This window comes from Furipterus horrens, unplaced genomic scaffold, assembly GCF_987537825.1.
Source record: "Furipterus horrens unplaced genomic scaffold, mFurHor1.1.pri manual_scaffold_4, whole genome shotgun sequence".
NCBI lineage: Eukaryota > Metazoa > Chordata > Mammalia > Chiroptera > Furipteridae > Furipterus > Furipterus horrens.
Window position 1 is genome coordinate 196,714,357 of NW_028327174.1, and position 14,522 is coordinate 196,728,878.

The window sequence follows — 14,522 nt, forward strand, 5'->3', positions numbered from 1 at the left end:
TCTGTGTTTTTATCTTATACATACTAAAGCCTTTTAGACCGAATAATCTCGGTATAACCCATTAGATCATGCAATTTTAACTAAAGCTCCCCCTTGAGAGGACAAACTGATAGCAAAAAGTACTCTTAAGTAATTGGAAGGAGTTACGTTACTCCAGAAATGATAAGCAACCAGTGAACAAAGTCCTCAAAGCAGGAGAATTTTACCGTTGTTTGAAGGTAAGTTCTATCCCTTAGTAATCTGACTTTTGGATACAGGAACTTAGTATTTCTACATGTTTCTCCCTGTGAAATAGCAGAACTTACCTTAAAACAACAGTGACAAGTCTCCAGCTTCTCTCAGGCATTCAAATGCTGACCATCACTTCCTGTGTCAAACTATGTCAGCAGACAGGACTTCTGGCTGGGAAGTAGCAGTAAAATGCCATCCCCCACAGACATCAGCACTATTCGCAACCAGGGAGATAGTGAAATGGTGACAAGTACTGCCGAGACAGCGGTAAGGTTTGTTTAGTATCCTGCCTAGTTTAGTGCCTGGGCGTCACAACCACACTGCGTGTGCTGCCAACGAAGGACAAATCATTAAAAGCCTCTCATTTCTTATTCATCCGAGAAATGGCCAGAACACTGACCTGTCTCTCTGGCACACTGATCAGAGGTCCTTTTATTTGAAAAATACAAAGAGATAAAAATGTGAATAAAAGAAACCCTTTAAGATGTGCCTGTATCCTAACTCTTAGGCATAGGCCGAGGAGTTTTCTCAACCAGAAATCTTAGTCTTAAAAGATGTAGCCAGCAATACAGAAAATCATGCTAGATGGATGAGAACACTCTCCAAAACAAAGAGCTGCAAAATAAATTTTAAAATTCACAAATCACAAGTTCCCTAAGAGCAAGGGACCAAAACCACTCTTTTTTCAGGAATGTTCTACCATTTCTTTGAGAATTATCCCTAGGCTTAATGGTAGCAAGACTTCTGGTTGATTTCAGACTGACACCTGCCACATTAAACACCATACATCCACATGTGATCATTATAGGTGGGGAAACAAAGATCAATATTATTCAAAATGTAGACAGTGTTTATTTGCAACCTATGGATATAAGAGGTAATGGCAGAACATACCTTGTAAAGCTTTTGGATATGCTGTGGGAGACAGCAAGCAGACTAGTGGCTGTCCAAATAAGTTTGTGAAATTCTGTAACATATAAGAATTTAAAATGTTTGTTAAAGGCTTGACCAAAGATAGTAATTTTCCAAAGCACATCATTAGTGTTTAGATTGGGCTCTCTGACTCATAAGCAGCTGCAGAAACATCAGTAACAGCTGAAGAGACTGCCATTCATGTATAACTACCATGAATAATAGGCTTTCTTAAAATAGTGACATTTACTAAATGAACTACTGATTTTTAAAAAATACAAGCAGAGATACTGCCGCAGTGTTACAGAGGAAGGTCATCTGGCTCTCTACTGGGCAACATACACTGATGAAGGTGTATTCACAAGGGTGAATTTTCTAAGATCTAAGGTCTGGCTCTAAAACCCGACTTACTGGTCTGTGAAGAGAAGATCCATCTCTCACTGTGAATCATATTTACTGCTCACACAGAATGATGTATAAAACCAGAGTGTCAATGTGAGAATTAAACTGACACTCAAAGAATACTCTCTGCGTGCTCTGAGGATATCCTTTCCCTAAAAGCAGATCTACATGGGAAATAAAATTATAAACTGTTTGGTAAAACAGGATAGATAAAACTATAAGTAAACTTAATAAAAAGTGAAAAAAACAAAAAGAACTAAAAACACCCCTCAATCATAAAAATAAAGACTAGAACAAATGGAAAGACATACTATGTTCTTAGAGAGGAACCCATTCTAAAGATGTCACACTAATTTATTAAAATTTAATCCAACCTCAAAAAAAAAATGGTGATAGGTTTTTCCCCTGCAACTGAAAAAAATAATCCCTAAGTTTACAAGGAGGAAGTAAATTAGCCAGGAAAACTCTTCAAAAGAAGAGCAGAGAGGGAATAACACTCATCAGCTATTAAACATACTTTAAAGCCTCAGTAATCAAAAATAAGGGGTGGTAGGGGGACATTTGTAATAGTGTCAACAATAAAGAAAAGGAAAAAAATTAAAAAATATATGAGAACTTTGAAAAAAATATATGTGGACCTGGCACAAGGGCAGGCAGAAGACCAATGAAAGGGAATAGAGTCCAGAGTCAGACCCCAAAACAGGACTAAATACAGTATTCCCTCACTTATCGCGGGTATTACGTTCTAGACGCCCCCCCGCCCCTGTGAAGTAGGAACTGAAGTAGGAACCTTAGATTGATTCTACGGTCTTAAACCTACGTAACTTTAACAACATACGTATACAGTACCACCAAATCACGCGATATAGCGAAAAATCCGTGATAAATAATTCAATATAATATTTTTAAAAATCCCGCGATACAGTGAGGCCGCGATAAGTGAACTGCGATATAGAGGGACTGCTGTATATATGATAAAGATGACAATTCGAATTGGTAGGAAAACCTGGATGGACATGTGGAAAAAAATGTTGGTTCCATATTTTACACCACACACTAGGATATAAAATATGTCGTAGATTTAAATGTAAAAATTTAATAAAAGTGAAGAAAGGAAAATATAAGAAAGTAGGGGTACTTTTGTAGCCTAGAAGATCTTCCCATTATCATTATGATTAATCCACCCAGTCACAAAAATCAAAGGCTTTTATACAGTAAAATACAGCATAAACTAAATCAAAAGCCAAATGATGTTCTGGGAAATCTGTTTACGACTCATATTACAAAGGATTAATATCCTTAATACAGAAAGGACTTCTCAAATCCATAAGAAAGAGTCTGCTGACCCAGTAGAAAAATGGGTGAAAGATAACAAGCGACTTCATAGAAAAGGCAATACAACTGGCTCAAATGCATGAAAGATGTTCAACCCCACTGATAAGAGAAATAAAATCAAAGGTACATTAAATTACCAGTTATAATCTATTAGTTCAGCATTTTTCTAAAAGTTTGAAAATATATGCTATTGGCAAAAATATGGGGAAACAAACTCATATGTAGATGGTAGGAGTATAAATTATTAGTATAAACTTTTTAGAAGACAATTTCGCAGACTCTATTAAACTCGAATGCATATTCCATTACCAGAGCAATTCCACAACTAGGAACTTACCCTATCAATATACTCTCAAACCTGAAAAATAACAAGTCCCAAGTTATTCCTTGCAGCATTGTTAATAACAGTAAAGGATCAGAAACAACCAAATGGTCAGCAATAAGGCACTGGTAGAATAAATTATGGCACAACCATACAACGGAATACTATCCAGCTACAAGAAAGAACGAAGAAGTTCTTTTTGAGTGGGTATGGATAGATCTCCAACATTTCTTACCAGTGGAAAAGATTAAGATACACAGCAGTTGTGTATGGCATGTTACTACCATTTATATAGCATACGTTGGCTTATATACACATTTAAAAGTTTTTTCTAGAAGGATTAACAAGAAACAGACAACAGTGATTACATACAGGGAGAGAGAGTAACTGAGTGAATTGGGTCTGGGAGGGACAGTGATTTCCCAGCAGAGCTATTTGATTTCGTGACTTTGTAAATGTCATAGCAATACAAAAAATTTAAACAAATAATAAAAATAAATTAGAAATTTCTTGTAATCAAAACAAAGGGAGCAAATTGAATGATACTAAGGAAATTCTTTCAGCTAAGGCAGCTCGAGGCATTCCTGCACATGGCAGAGATGGCGTGGATCCTTTGTCCGGGCACTGTCGCTCCCGGATAGCACTAAAATGAACACTGCCATTATTTATGCCCCCAGGTTTCCTTTTCCTTTGCTTCTTCCCTTGCTGATCAAGTTCTCTCCTGACTTCTGTAAATACTGTGTAAAAAGAGCTAGCACAAGCCTGGCTGCTGTCCTCTGAAAGGCCTGCTTACAAGGCTGACCCTTGGCTGGCTTCTGTGAACTTGGAGTTGGGTGAGTTCCCACCAAGAGCAGAGCTCAGTTTACCTGGACTGTGCAAACAAGACTGTTTATGCTGAACACCTGCTTTCCTTCTGGGAGACCGGCAGTTCAGTATGTGCCAGGCACAGGGCGCCCACATGAGCAGTCCCCGATAAACACACGAGCTTCCCTGGCTAACGCTTCAGCTGTGCTGTCTCAGCTTGTTGCTGGGGAACAAGGTACGTCCTTGTGGGACTTCACTGGGAGGGGACGCTTCGACGTTGGAGCCTACTTTTCTCTGGACTTCGTCCGAGGTGCCTTTTTCCTTTGCTGATTTTGCTCTGCGTCCCTTTACCGTAATACATACACTGTAGTGAGTATGACTACATGCTTAGCCTTGTAAGTCCTCCTAGTGAATCACTGACCCTGGGGGTGATCTTGGGGACCTCTGATTCCTCGTTCAGATTATATTTAAATTTTAGGCCTAGGAAATAGTAACTTTAAGGGTGTTTCACATCTTTGTTTTAATCCATCCAGTAATTAATATTATAGTTTAACTCCCATAAGGTCATCCTATTTTATTTGCAAGTTTTGGGGAATGGTTCATAATTTTGCCACATATATGGATCATATGATTCAGAGCTATTATGTTTTAAAAATTATGGCAAACATATGTAAATAGAATAGTGAAGAAATTTTAACTTGTTACAGCTCTACATAAGATTGCTATTGATTTTTGTACATTCACCCCATATCTAATTACTTTGCGGAATATGTATTCATATTAATAGTCTTTCTGTGATTCCTTTAGATTTGCTAAACATAAAATCATCATCTACAATTCATAATTTTCTCTTTCCAATATTTATACCTCTTACTAGTCTGGACCACTTTTTCATTGCTTTATTTTTAGAATATTACAAAATTCTGGTCAGGACTGAAACAAGATTAATCACAATGATAACAGCAGGCATTCTCTTTTTCTTGCTCATTTTAATAAAGAACACTTCTAGTGTTTTTCTAAGTACAAAGTTGGCTATATAATATAGAAGCTCTTCATCATAGGCTGAGGTTTTTGGGTTTTTTTTTTTCATTAAGAATGGGTACTAAATTTTATTAGATTTTGCAAATGACTATTCAGATAAGCATGTGATTTTTCTTATTTATCCTCTTGATACAGTATATAATATTGATTTTTTTCATATATCTAACCTTATGCATGATTCAGATAAACTCTTTTGGTACATTATTCTATTAATAGGTCTATTTACTAATATTCAATTAAACTTTTTCTAATCCATAATGATAAACTAATAGGGGGAGAGTTTTCTTTTGTGTGTGCTATTTTCATCTCAAATAATGTCAACAGAATAATTCCTATCACTGAGTGCTAACTACTTTTTAAAAGTAGATTTTATTTATTTATTTATTTTTAGAGAGCAGGGAAGGGAGGGAGAGAGAGAGAGAGAAACATCAATGTGGATTGTCTCTCGCATGCCCCCAGCTGGGGAACTGGCCCACAACCCAGTTATGTTCCCTCACTTGGAATCGAACCGGCAACCCTTTAGTTTGCAGCCGGCACTCAATCCACTGAGCCACACCAGCCAGGGCTGAGTGCTGACTACTTCTCAAGGACTATCCTGAATGCAAAAGGGCCAGAGCATTTCTTGTGGGTAAAAGAAGATAACTATGATCACTTTTCTCTATTTCATACCCCGTGATTAGGCTTTTCAGATTTCCTATTTATGGTCATTAGATTTTCTTCTCCCAGGAAATTACCTAAGACTTTAAAAACAACTTACAACTTTAAGACAGTACATAGTGCCCTTTTCAAAGATATCTTATCTTCAACAAATACTCATTAAACCTATGGATTAAGACACCATTCTAGATGCTAGGAATATATATTGAAGGAAACAGAACAGATGTTTTAAAAACCCTGTCTTCCCAGAGCTGATATTTAGATAGGGGGGAGGTGGCAGGTAGAGACTCACAATAAATGAAATGAAGAAGTTATATAATAGCAGTGACAGGTGCTACCTATGGAAAGACAGTATGAAGTACAGTTAGCAGCCCTGGCTTTACAGTCAGATGGTGATCAAATCCCAACTCAGCCACTTACTAGTTTTGTGTGTGTGACCTTGGGCAAATTCCTTCACCTTCCTGTGCCTTGGCTTCCTTATCAGTAAAATGGGTCATGTGAGGAATAAATGTGCCAATATTTGTGAAGAGCCTAGCACGGTGCCCTTTACAGAAGCTAACGGCTAGCATTACTAAGAAAAATAAATTCGGAAAGGTGGCTCAGGAGCGCCGGGGAGCCACCGAACTGTAAACAGGGCGATGAGGGAAGGCCCTGCGAAGAGGCTTCAGTTGGTCCTACCCGTGACGGACGATGTGGGCATCTCTGGAAGGGGATTCACGGCAGGGGGACTGGCACCCAAAGACCCCAAGCAGAAGAGTGCCAGGCGTGTGGATCAGCAAGGCCAGTGTGACTAAAGCGAACTGATAGGAAAGGGAGAAGGTCAGGGAGGCTTCTGTGGGGATAAGGAGGTGCCTGAGGGCAGGTCGGGGCGCCTGTGCGCTGAGTGAGGGGAGAAACCTTTGGAGCCTCCGAGCAGAGAAATGACAGGATCTGACTTAGAGGCGCACGCTGACGGGAGCCAGGGGAGGGGGAGGAAGGCTGGTTAGGAAGCTCCTACTATAATGCGAGGGAGAGATGGCGGAGGTACGGGCCAGGCGACGGTAGAGGAGGTGGCAAGGTTCTGCGTGTACCGGTTAGGACGAGAGGATCTCCTGAAGCGGACGTGGGCACGAGGGAAAGAGGAGCTAATGAAGACTCGGGGCAGGAGACCGAGAAAAGAAGCTGACTCCAGCTCTCTTGGGTTCTGAGGAAATCAAGCCACTTAAGTTTAGGTTTTAAAAGCCCTATCCAGAGCAGGGGACAGAAGTCAGAGCTCAGGTTTTGCCTAAAATGGGAGCCTAAGGGAAAACCGTCCCTGTTAAATCAGCATCCCAAGGGGCTATACCCTTGTGGAAGGATGAACCAAGACAAATCTCACACCTTCCTTCCCCCGAGAACTACTCAGGGGACTATAAGGAAAATTTTCTCAGTGCTGAGCAGAGCAGAGACAAACAAAACAAAACAAAACAAAACAGTCCCTAAAGGTTTTACTGTAAGTCAGTCCTCCGTGTGTTTGCAGCCCAGGTCCATACCATTAAGTAACCCCCCCAAATAGGGTTCCGAAATGGCAGTGTCTCCAGGTGCCTAGCAAAGCAAACACAGACCCTCTCTGGGTAAAAGTACCTTCACTCCAGGGCTCACTGATTTTCCCCACAAAGAATTTTAAGGATAAAAAGAAACGAGTCAAAGACCATCAAGCCTACAAGGATACAACAATAGCAAAGGGTGTCTTTAAGCAGCAAAAGCAGGTTTCAAGTATAAGAATGACGAGATAGATAATAAATAATAAGTATGCTTATCAGGTTTAAAGAAATAAAGAACAAACTTGAAAATGGAAAATAGGAAACCATAAAAAGAGTAATAGATTATTTGAAAATGAAACAAATAAGACGGGGCAGCTGATGGTGACTGGGAGAACTCTGTGAGGTCCCCAAGTGCCTACTTTGAAGGGGACTGAGGTGTCATTGTCCTGTGTACAATGTTTCTTGTATCTTCGTCAATATTATTTTTCATAATAAGCGGATGGATACTTCCTGGACAGGCCCCTGTGTATTTCAACCAGGGGAAATACCAAGATGATTATACATGTGTATCCATATGTGCTTTATATACATCTATATTTTTATGAAAGAAACATCTAAGGAACAAATTTAAAAATCTCAATAAGAGGGTTAGAAGATAAAGGGAAGGGATTTTTCTAAAGAGCAAAAGGACCAGAAGATGGAAAATAAAGAGCAAGAAAATCAGAGGATTAGACCAGAAGGTCTACTATATGAATGACAGAAGTTGCCAAAAGACAGTGCAGGGAAAATGGAGGGGAGGAAAACAGTGCAACAACTCAAGAAAATGGCACAGTCTCCAGACTGAAAGGACTCACCAAGTACACGCCAAGCACCATGGTTAAAAGTAAGCCCAGAGCAGGGCATGCTGTTAAGAAGTTGAAAAACACTGGGGACTTTAACCAATGTCACTCCAATAAATTTAACTAAAACAAACAAACAAACAAAAAATGCCTAGTCTTCCATTAAACAAAACAAAACAAAACAAAACCCCAGAAAAACAACGACAACAAAAAAACAAACAATGGAGACAAAGAGAAGCTCCTATAAACTTCCAGAGACTAAAAACAGGTCACATGAAGGAATCCAGAATTAGAATCCTCTGTACTTCTTAAGAAATACTGGAAGCTAGAAAATGATGCAGAAATGCCTGCAAATTTTGAAGGGAAAGTACTTCTAACCCACTCCAAAGCCATCACTGAAGGGCAAGGGTAAATTAAAGACACCTGCAGAAGTGCAAGATTTCAAATGTTTTATCTCGCGTTCCCCCTTTCTCAGGAAGCTGTTGCAGGAGGCTACACAAAAACCAAGAAGTGTCCCAGAGGCAGACCCAGGATTGGGGAAACAGGGATCCAGTGCAGGAGGGAGATGAAGACTTCCGAGGACAGGAAGGAGGAGAGGTTCTGGGCAGAGAAGTGGTGGAGGGCCCCAGGTGCAGAGGCTCTGGGAGACCCTTCATCACAGAGATAAAAGTAAGAGACTAATGCATCTGACCAATCTGAGAAAGATTTAGACAACTGGTGAGGAGACTGGGGTTGAATTAGTGACAGGTTCAGAGGGGAAAAGAAAAACCCAAGGAACAAAGATAAATAATTATTTGCTCCAGGAAAAGTAGAAAGTTGCATAGGAAAGGAAAAGCTTACTATGTGGTTTAGCTGATTAAAAAGCACTTTATAGCCACAATAATATAAGCACTAAATATTTAGTGATTCAAAGTTCTAAGTTTATTATGTGAATAAAAGGATGTAAAAGGTCTAAATGTGAACTGGGGTTAGGGAGAGGAAAGAAAGCTAAATTTCTCTTCCATAATGGGATATCAATACATAATGCCTAAAACTAAAGAATCAAGAACTATCTATATCATCATGTTATTTTTTAAAATGATGGTTAAATACCTAAATATAAGTGGTGGCCTTTGGAAAGAGGCAAACGGGGAGGGCAAGGGAGCAGGAAACTGCTATTTTTAGTAACACCTGGTGGAACCTGCTCCGAATGATACTGGAATGATACTGACACCGGATCCCCCAACTCCCAGTGAATCAGGAACGGGAGTTAGGGTCCCTGGCACAAGTGGTTTTGAAAAGCGCTCTGAATGTTTCTGATGCACAGAGGTGAGAACTACAGCTTTAAACTACTATATGCATGAGTTACTCTCACAAAAATAAAAATGTATTACTTAAATGAAGAAATATACATGAAATATTTGTTTGTATATGAAGCATTTAGAAAACATGTTTATAAAACATTCATATGTATGAGACATATATAGTAAAGTGGGAACACAAGAAATAATACATCGGTCATGCAGCTCTCTCCTCATTAGAAACTTGCAAAATGGTAGTTAAGACTTTGTACACATGCTTTGTGGAAAAAGTAAATATCAGACACCTTCACATATTATTAACACAGAACTCTAACCTGATTTAGAGGCATTAAATAGTACTAATTTTTAAAAGACTAAATTGATCTGTGCCTTACTCTGATTTGCCTACTGCAAATGGGCTCCCCCTTTCACTTCTGAAGATCAGTATGTTCTGGACAATTTAATTTTTTAGGAGTTATACTGCACGTGCCATCAAAAGCAACCAGAAAAAAAACCTCCTTTCTATTATTCCACTGTTATTTTGTGTGTCAGGCTATTAAAATGAATACATTTCCAAATAGGCACAGTGGTGTTTTTTTTAAATCAGCATCCAGTACTCACTCTACATTCAAAATGCACCCTGGAAATAGCAGGCACATATAATGAAAGATATTTTTGTGATAACAAAAAGTGCTACCACATAATATCCAGTTAAATTGAGAGAAATTACTAGATGGCTCAATGCATGCTAGAGTGTAGAAGCAATACACCTGACCCAGTATATCAACAAATCCTGCCGCATCCTTAAACTACAACAGACAGTCCCTTCTCATTCATTGACAAAGACACAGAATGCTTCTTTTGAATTTTGTGAAGATACAAGTTTAAATGGGGTAGCTAAAAACCCTTTTCCTTCAGCAGCCTCTCGCCCCTCAAGAAGATTAAAAACTACGACGACACACACGATTTAAGAAAGTACGCAGCTACTTTTCCTCAAAATCTAAGCTGTAATGTTACACTTGACAAAATAGCAGAAAATATGAGTTGGAGGCTCCTGGCATTCAGACTTTAAAAAGTGAAACTAAACATGAAAATTAGACGGGAACCGCGTGCCCGGGGCCAGCTCTCACGGCCCCCAGACACGTCCGCGGCTCCCCTGAAACAAACCCACTAATGTCTGCTTCTCCATCTAAGCGCAGGAGTGCCCACAACAAACGCAGCTTCAATCGGCAGTTTCACATGCAGATCTCGGCGTGTTTCTGAGCGTGCTGTTCACTAATGAAATATTCCGACCACACGCAAGACTCCGAAAACTTCTGTTTTCATTTTCCTCTAAATTATTATAGTGTGAATGCTAACATCCTACTTTAAAGTGTTTTGCCGCTCACATTCTTTATACATAATCATTTAAAAACACTGCTTCAATAATCAAAATATAAAACAAAGGATTTTCACGTGAGATCCCTGTCACTTATTTCAGCATTCAGGGCCATATCTTTTTACTTATTGTCACAAATTTTTAAAATAAGTGCATTTAAAACAGTTTATGTTGCTATTCAATGATTGTAATTGTAAAACATGGGATAGAAATTTCACTTAAACCACAACGGCTCAATGTGTACATGGGGAAAAAAGTCTGGAAACTAGGAAATAAAATGTGCCCGTTTACTTCTGCCTCTGTAAAAGGAAATTATTCTGGGTTATATAACAAAAATAAACCTTCCACCAGAGATCTTGGAAATCTTGAATTTTTTTCCTGCAGGAGCATTTATTATTTTCCACTGAGTGTCCATTCATGCGTTTTCTTCTCGTTTCTATTCATAGTACCAGATCCTGACTAGTATGCACAACCTCAAAAGAAAAGAAAGACTAAATACAAACTGTGGGAAACGAAATGAAGTGAAGCAAAATAAAAAGGCACGTGTTAGGAATGGTTACCTCGGGCGGCTGCGGTTACCGTGATGTCTGCGCGCGCCCCAGCGCTCACGGACTCACCTTGTACGCGACACTGTTGGACGAATCCACGATGACGAACAGGGGCTTCCTCGTGAAAGGGTAGAGGTCTCCCGGGTGGAGGCTGGGAACAACAACAAGAAGTCAGTGAGTAACTACCACCCAGTCCTGAGATGTTTCTTCTTCAGTTTGGTTTGCTCACGTCCCCCTTTCATCGCAGCACTGAGAGAAACACAAAGATTAATTCAGCAAAAGACAAAGAATGTCTGTGTAAGTTTTATTTGGAAAAAATTCCAGAGATAAGTATCACTCAAGAATTTCCAAGCTGGAGAGAAGGCTATAGTACATGGAAGGACAGGCTAAACGCACAATATGAAGATCTCAAAAGTCAGCATCTAGGTACTTGCTTAGTATTTAAAAGCCCCTTTGGAAACATGTTTTTAAAACAAAAATTTAATAACACAACCAGATTTGTATTTCAATGAGGCTTTCAAAATCTATACCTATTTTAAAGATTTTTAAAACTATTTCAATCTACATCTTAATTGCAGACAATAACAGGGCTCCCCCTTTTTACTATTCTTTGCTTCCTCTGGACGTTTTATCAGAATTAGCCGGGTGCTTCTTAAACATATAGATTCACTGGCCTACAGAAGACCTACCAGACCCTAAGGCTAAACGTCCAGTAACATGTATCTGAGAGCCACTGCTAAAGAAAGTCACAGCCCTGGCCAGTTAGCTCAGTTGGTTAGAGCATCATCCCGATATGCCAAGCAGGTCACGATTTTGGTGTGCATGCTCTTTCCAGCTTAGTGGACAATGTGTGTGTGTGTAAATACTGATATAAATGTAAACATAAATCTATAAAATAATGTGTCAATGAGCAATATCATCAAATCTCAATATATTTCAAATGCAAGTTTTTCTAATACAAGTATTTTACAACTAAGGTCAATGACAGCACCAGCGTATGGCTTGGAGGACTGTTAGCTATTATACACGTAATCTGAAACATCTCCCTCTCTGCTCTCCCTTCTCTTTTCTGTAATATGAACAGTTAACATTTCTATGTAATGTGCTATCAGAAATGTAGTTTCAAACAAGTTCAGTTCCTTAATAACCAGATTGCTAGCTCTCAAATAGAGAAATTATAGAGCCAATAATGGCTCAACCAGTGAATGTGTTGTACCTAGAAAAAGAGCAACTTTCATAGGTTAATTCTACTTGAAATCATAACTAAGTTCATTTGTGCTATATCAAATCAACAGAGCTTACATTAGAGTCTGTACTGATGTTAACATGTATCATGTCCTGATATATTATTTATGTATATATGTATTTATAGTCTCCTCCAACTTAAATGTGATTTTGTTCATTGATATATATCCAGTAATTGAATAGTACATGACATATAATTGATATTCAATGAAAATGTAAAAATATATATATCAGCTCAAAATTCTAATTTCCTAGGATAGTCAGAGGTAGAAGTATTGCTGGATCCAAATAAGGGTTATTAATAACAGCCTAAGAGAATATTTCTAGTACTAGAAAAAGTCCCCGTTTCACTTCATATTTCGTAAGAGAGAACTGTAATTTTTATAGTAGGAAGAGACACTAGAATACATACCAGTGCATTTCTTTGTGAGATTGATTTCGTTTGTGGATGGCATCTCCATTTATAATATCCCGGTTACTATTAGTAAGTACCCCTCCAAAATCATAAGGACCTATGAAAACAAAGGGAAGAATCCTAGACTTCAACTGGAGAGTAACATTGTTCTGATGTTCAAAGGTATGTGAACCTCTCACTGATACAAGTAGAAAACAATTACAAAACACTTTAATTATTTTAAAATATAACATTCTTGTTTAATGCAGTATTTAAATAATTTCAGCATGTTGCCTATTTCAACATTTTAGAAAAATCACTTAATTATTCATCAGGTCTTCAAACACAGAATAATGAGAAACAAAGCAAGAATCCATTGCATCCCATTATTCGGGGGTAATAAAAGGGACGGAAATCTGGCATGCTCAAAATGATCTTTACATTTCAAGCAAAATTAAACTCTCAGGTTTAACAAAATTACTTAAGTAAGACATTGCAGGCCTTGGCTGTGTAGCTCAGCTGGTTAGAGTGTCGTCCGGCTATGCCAAGGTTGCCAGTTCAATTCCCCGTCAGGGCACATATGAGAATCAACAAATGAATGCATAAATAAGCAGAACAACAAATTGATTTCTCTCTCTCCCTTCCTCTCTAAAGTCAATAAATAAAAATAAATTAAAAATTAAAAAAAAAAAGAAATTGCAGACTAAGTTTAATTTTAAGCAAGCCAGTAATTGTAAAATTTAAGAAAAATTTGGAATAAAACTTGAAAATTCTTACTGACAAAATCTTCAATTTTAATAAAAGAACTCCTGCCCTGACCAGTGCGGCTCAGTTGGTAGGGGTGTCGTTCCGCAAAGTGAAAGGTCATCAGTTCGATTCCCAGTCAGGGCACATGCCTATGTTGCGGGTTTGGTCCCCAGTTGGGGCGTGTATGAAATAGAACCAATAGAGGTTTCTCTCTCATATTGATGTTTTTCTCCCTCTCTTTCTCCTTCCCTTTCCCTCTCTCTAAAGATAATTAAATAAAATCTTTAAAAAAATAACTGCCAAATTTCAGCATGTGAAAAAATCCATTATCACTATTATACCAACTGCTGTAGCTCCAGTTTTGAAGTTTGCCTTTGCCCACTGGTCATATTAGTTAGTTAAATTTTCATCTAAATGGAACAACAGCTGAGGGGTGTTAGGAATAACCTCTCTCAAAGGGCTATTCAGTTAGTTACCTGTTGCAGTACTATTGTACTTTGAAAAAGTCAAACAAGAGGCCACTATATTAAGCAGGGGCCCAGAAAATCTGATTCAACAGTAGATAAGAGATGGAAATAACTGTTTACAAATAAAATTACTAACTTTACTACAAAAAGAATTAAAGTAGTTTATGACTTCAAATCATTTTTAATGCTGTTATATTTCATCCCTTAAAAATAATCACTGCAATGAAAAGACTTGAGGTTTATTTTATTTTGCAGGTCATGCAGGAAGATGGCAGGGACATGCATCATATAAAGGAATGCAAATTTCACAAACAGATGAGGAGGAAAATGTTAAGGATATTAAGAAAAAATTTTTGTGTGTCCAGAGGTTTAAATGCCTCATTTACATCCCAGTTACTCACCTATTCTGACCAATCTC

General features: G+C 38.3%; 1 protein-coding gene and 1 long non-coding RNA gene across 2 annotated transcripts in view; one reads left to right on the top strand and one right to left on the bottom strand.

Moving 5' to 3' along the window:
- The window catches only part of SCAI (suppressor of cancer cell invasion), a 95,912-nt gene that overhangs the window by 9,120 nt on the left and 72,270 nt on the right, over positions 1 to 14,522 (bottom strand). Inside the window, exons 15-17 of the mRNA XM_090275274.1 lie at positions 12,909 to 13,008; positions 11,321 to 11,402; positions 1,126 to 1,198 (exon numbers count right to left, since the gene is read on the bottom strand). Coding sequence (XP_090131400.1) covers positions 1,126 to 1,198; positions 11,321 to 11,402; positions 12,909 to 13,008 — 255 coding nt within the window. The remainder of the gene's footprint in view (positions 1 to 1,125; positions 1,199 to 11,320; positions 11,403 to 12,908; positions 13,009 to 14,522) is intronic.
- On the top strand, positions 4,162 to 11,262 carry LOC150013720 (uncharacterized). Its single transcript, XR_016510824.1, has 2 exons — positions 4,162 to 4,316; positions 11,150 to 11,262. It is a non-coding gene; the product is annotated as an uncharacterized LOC150013720 (long non-coding RNA).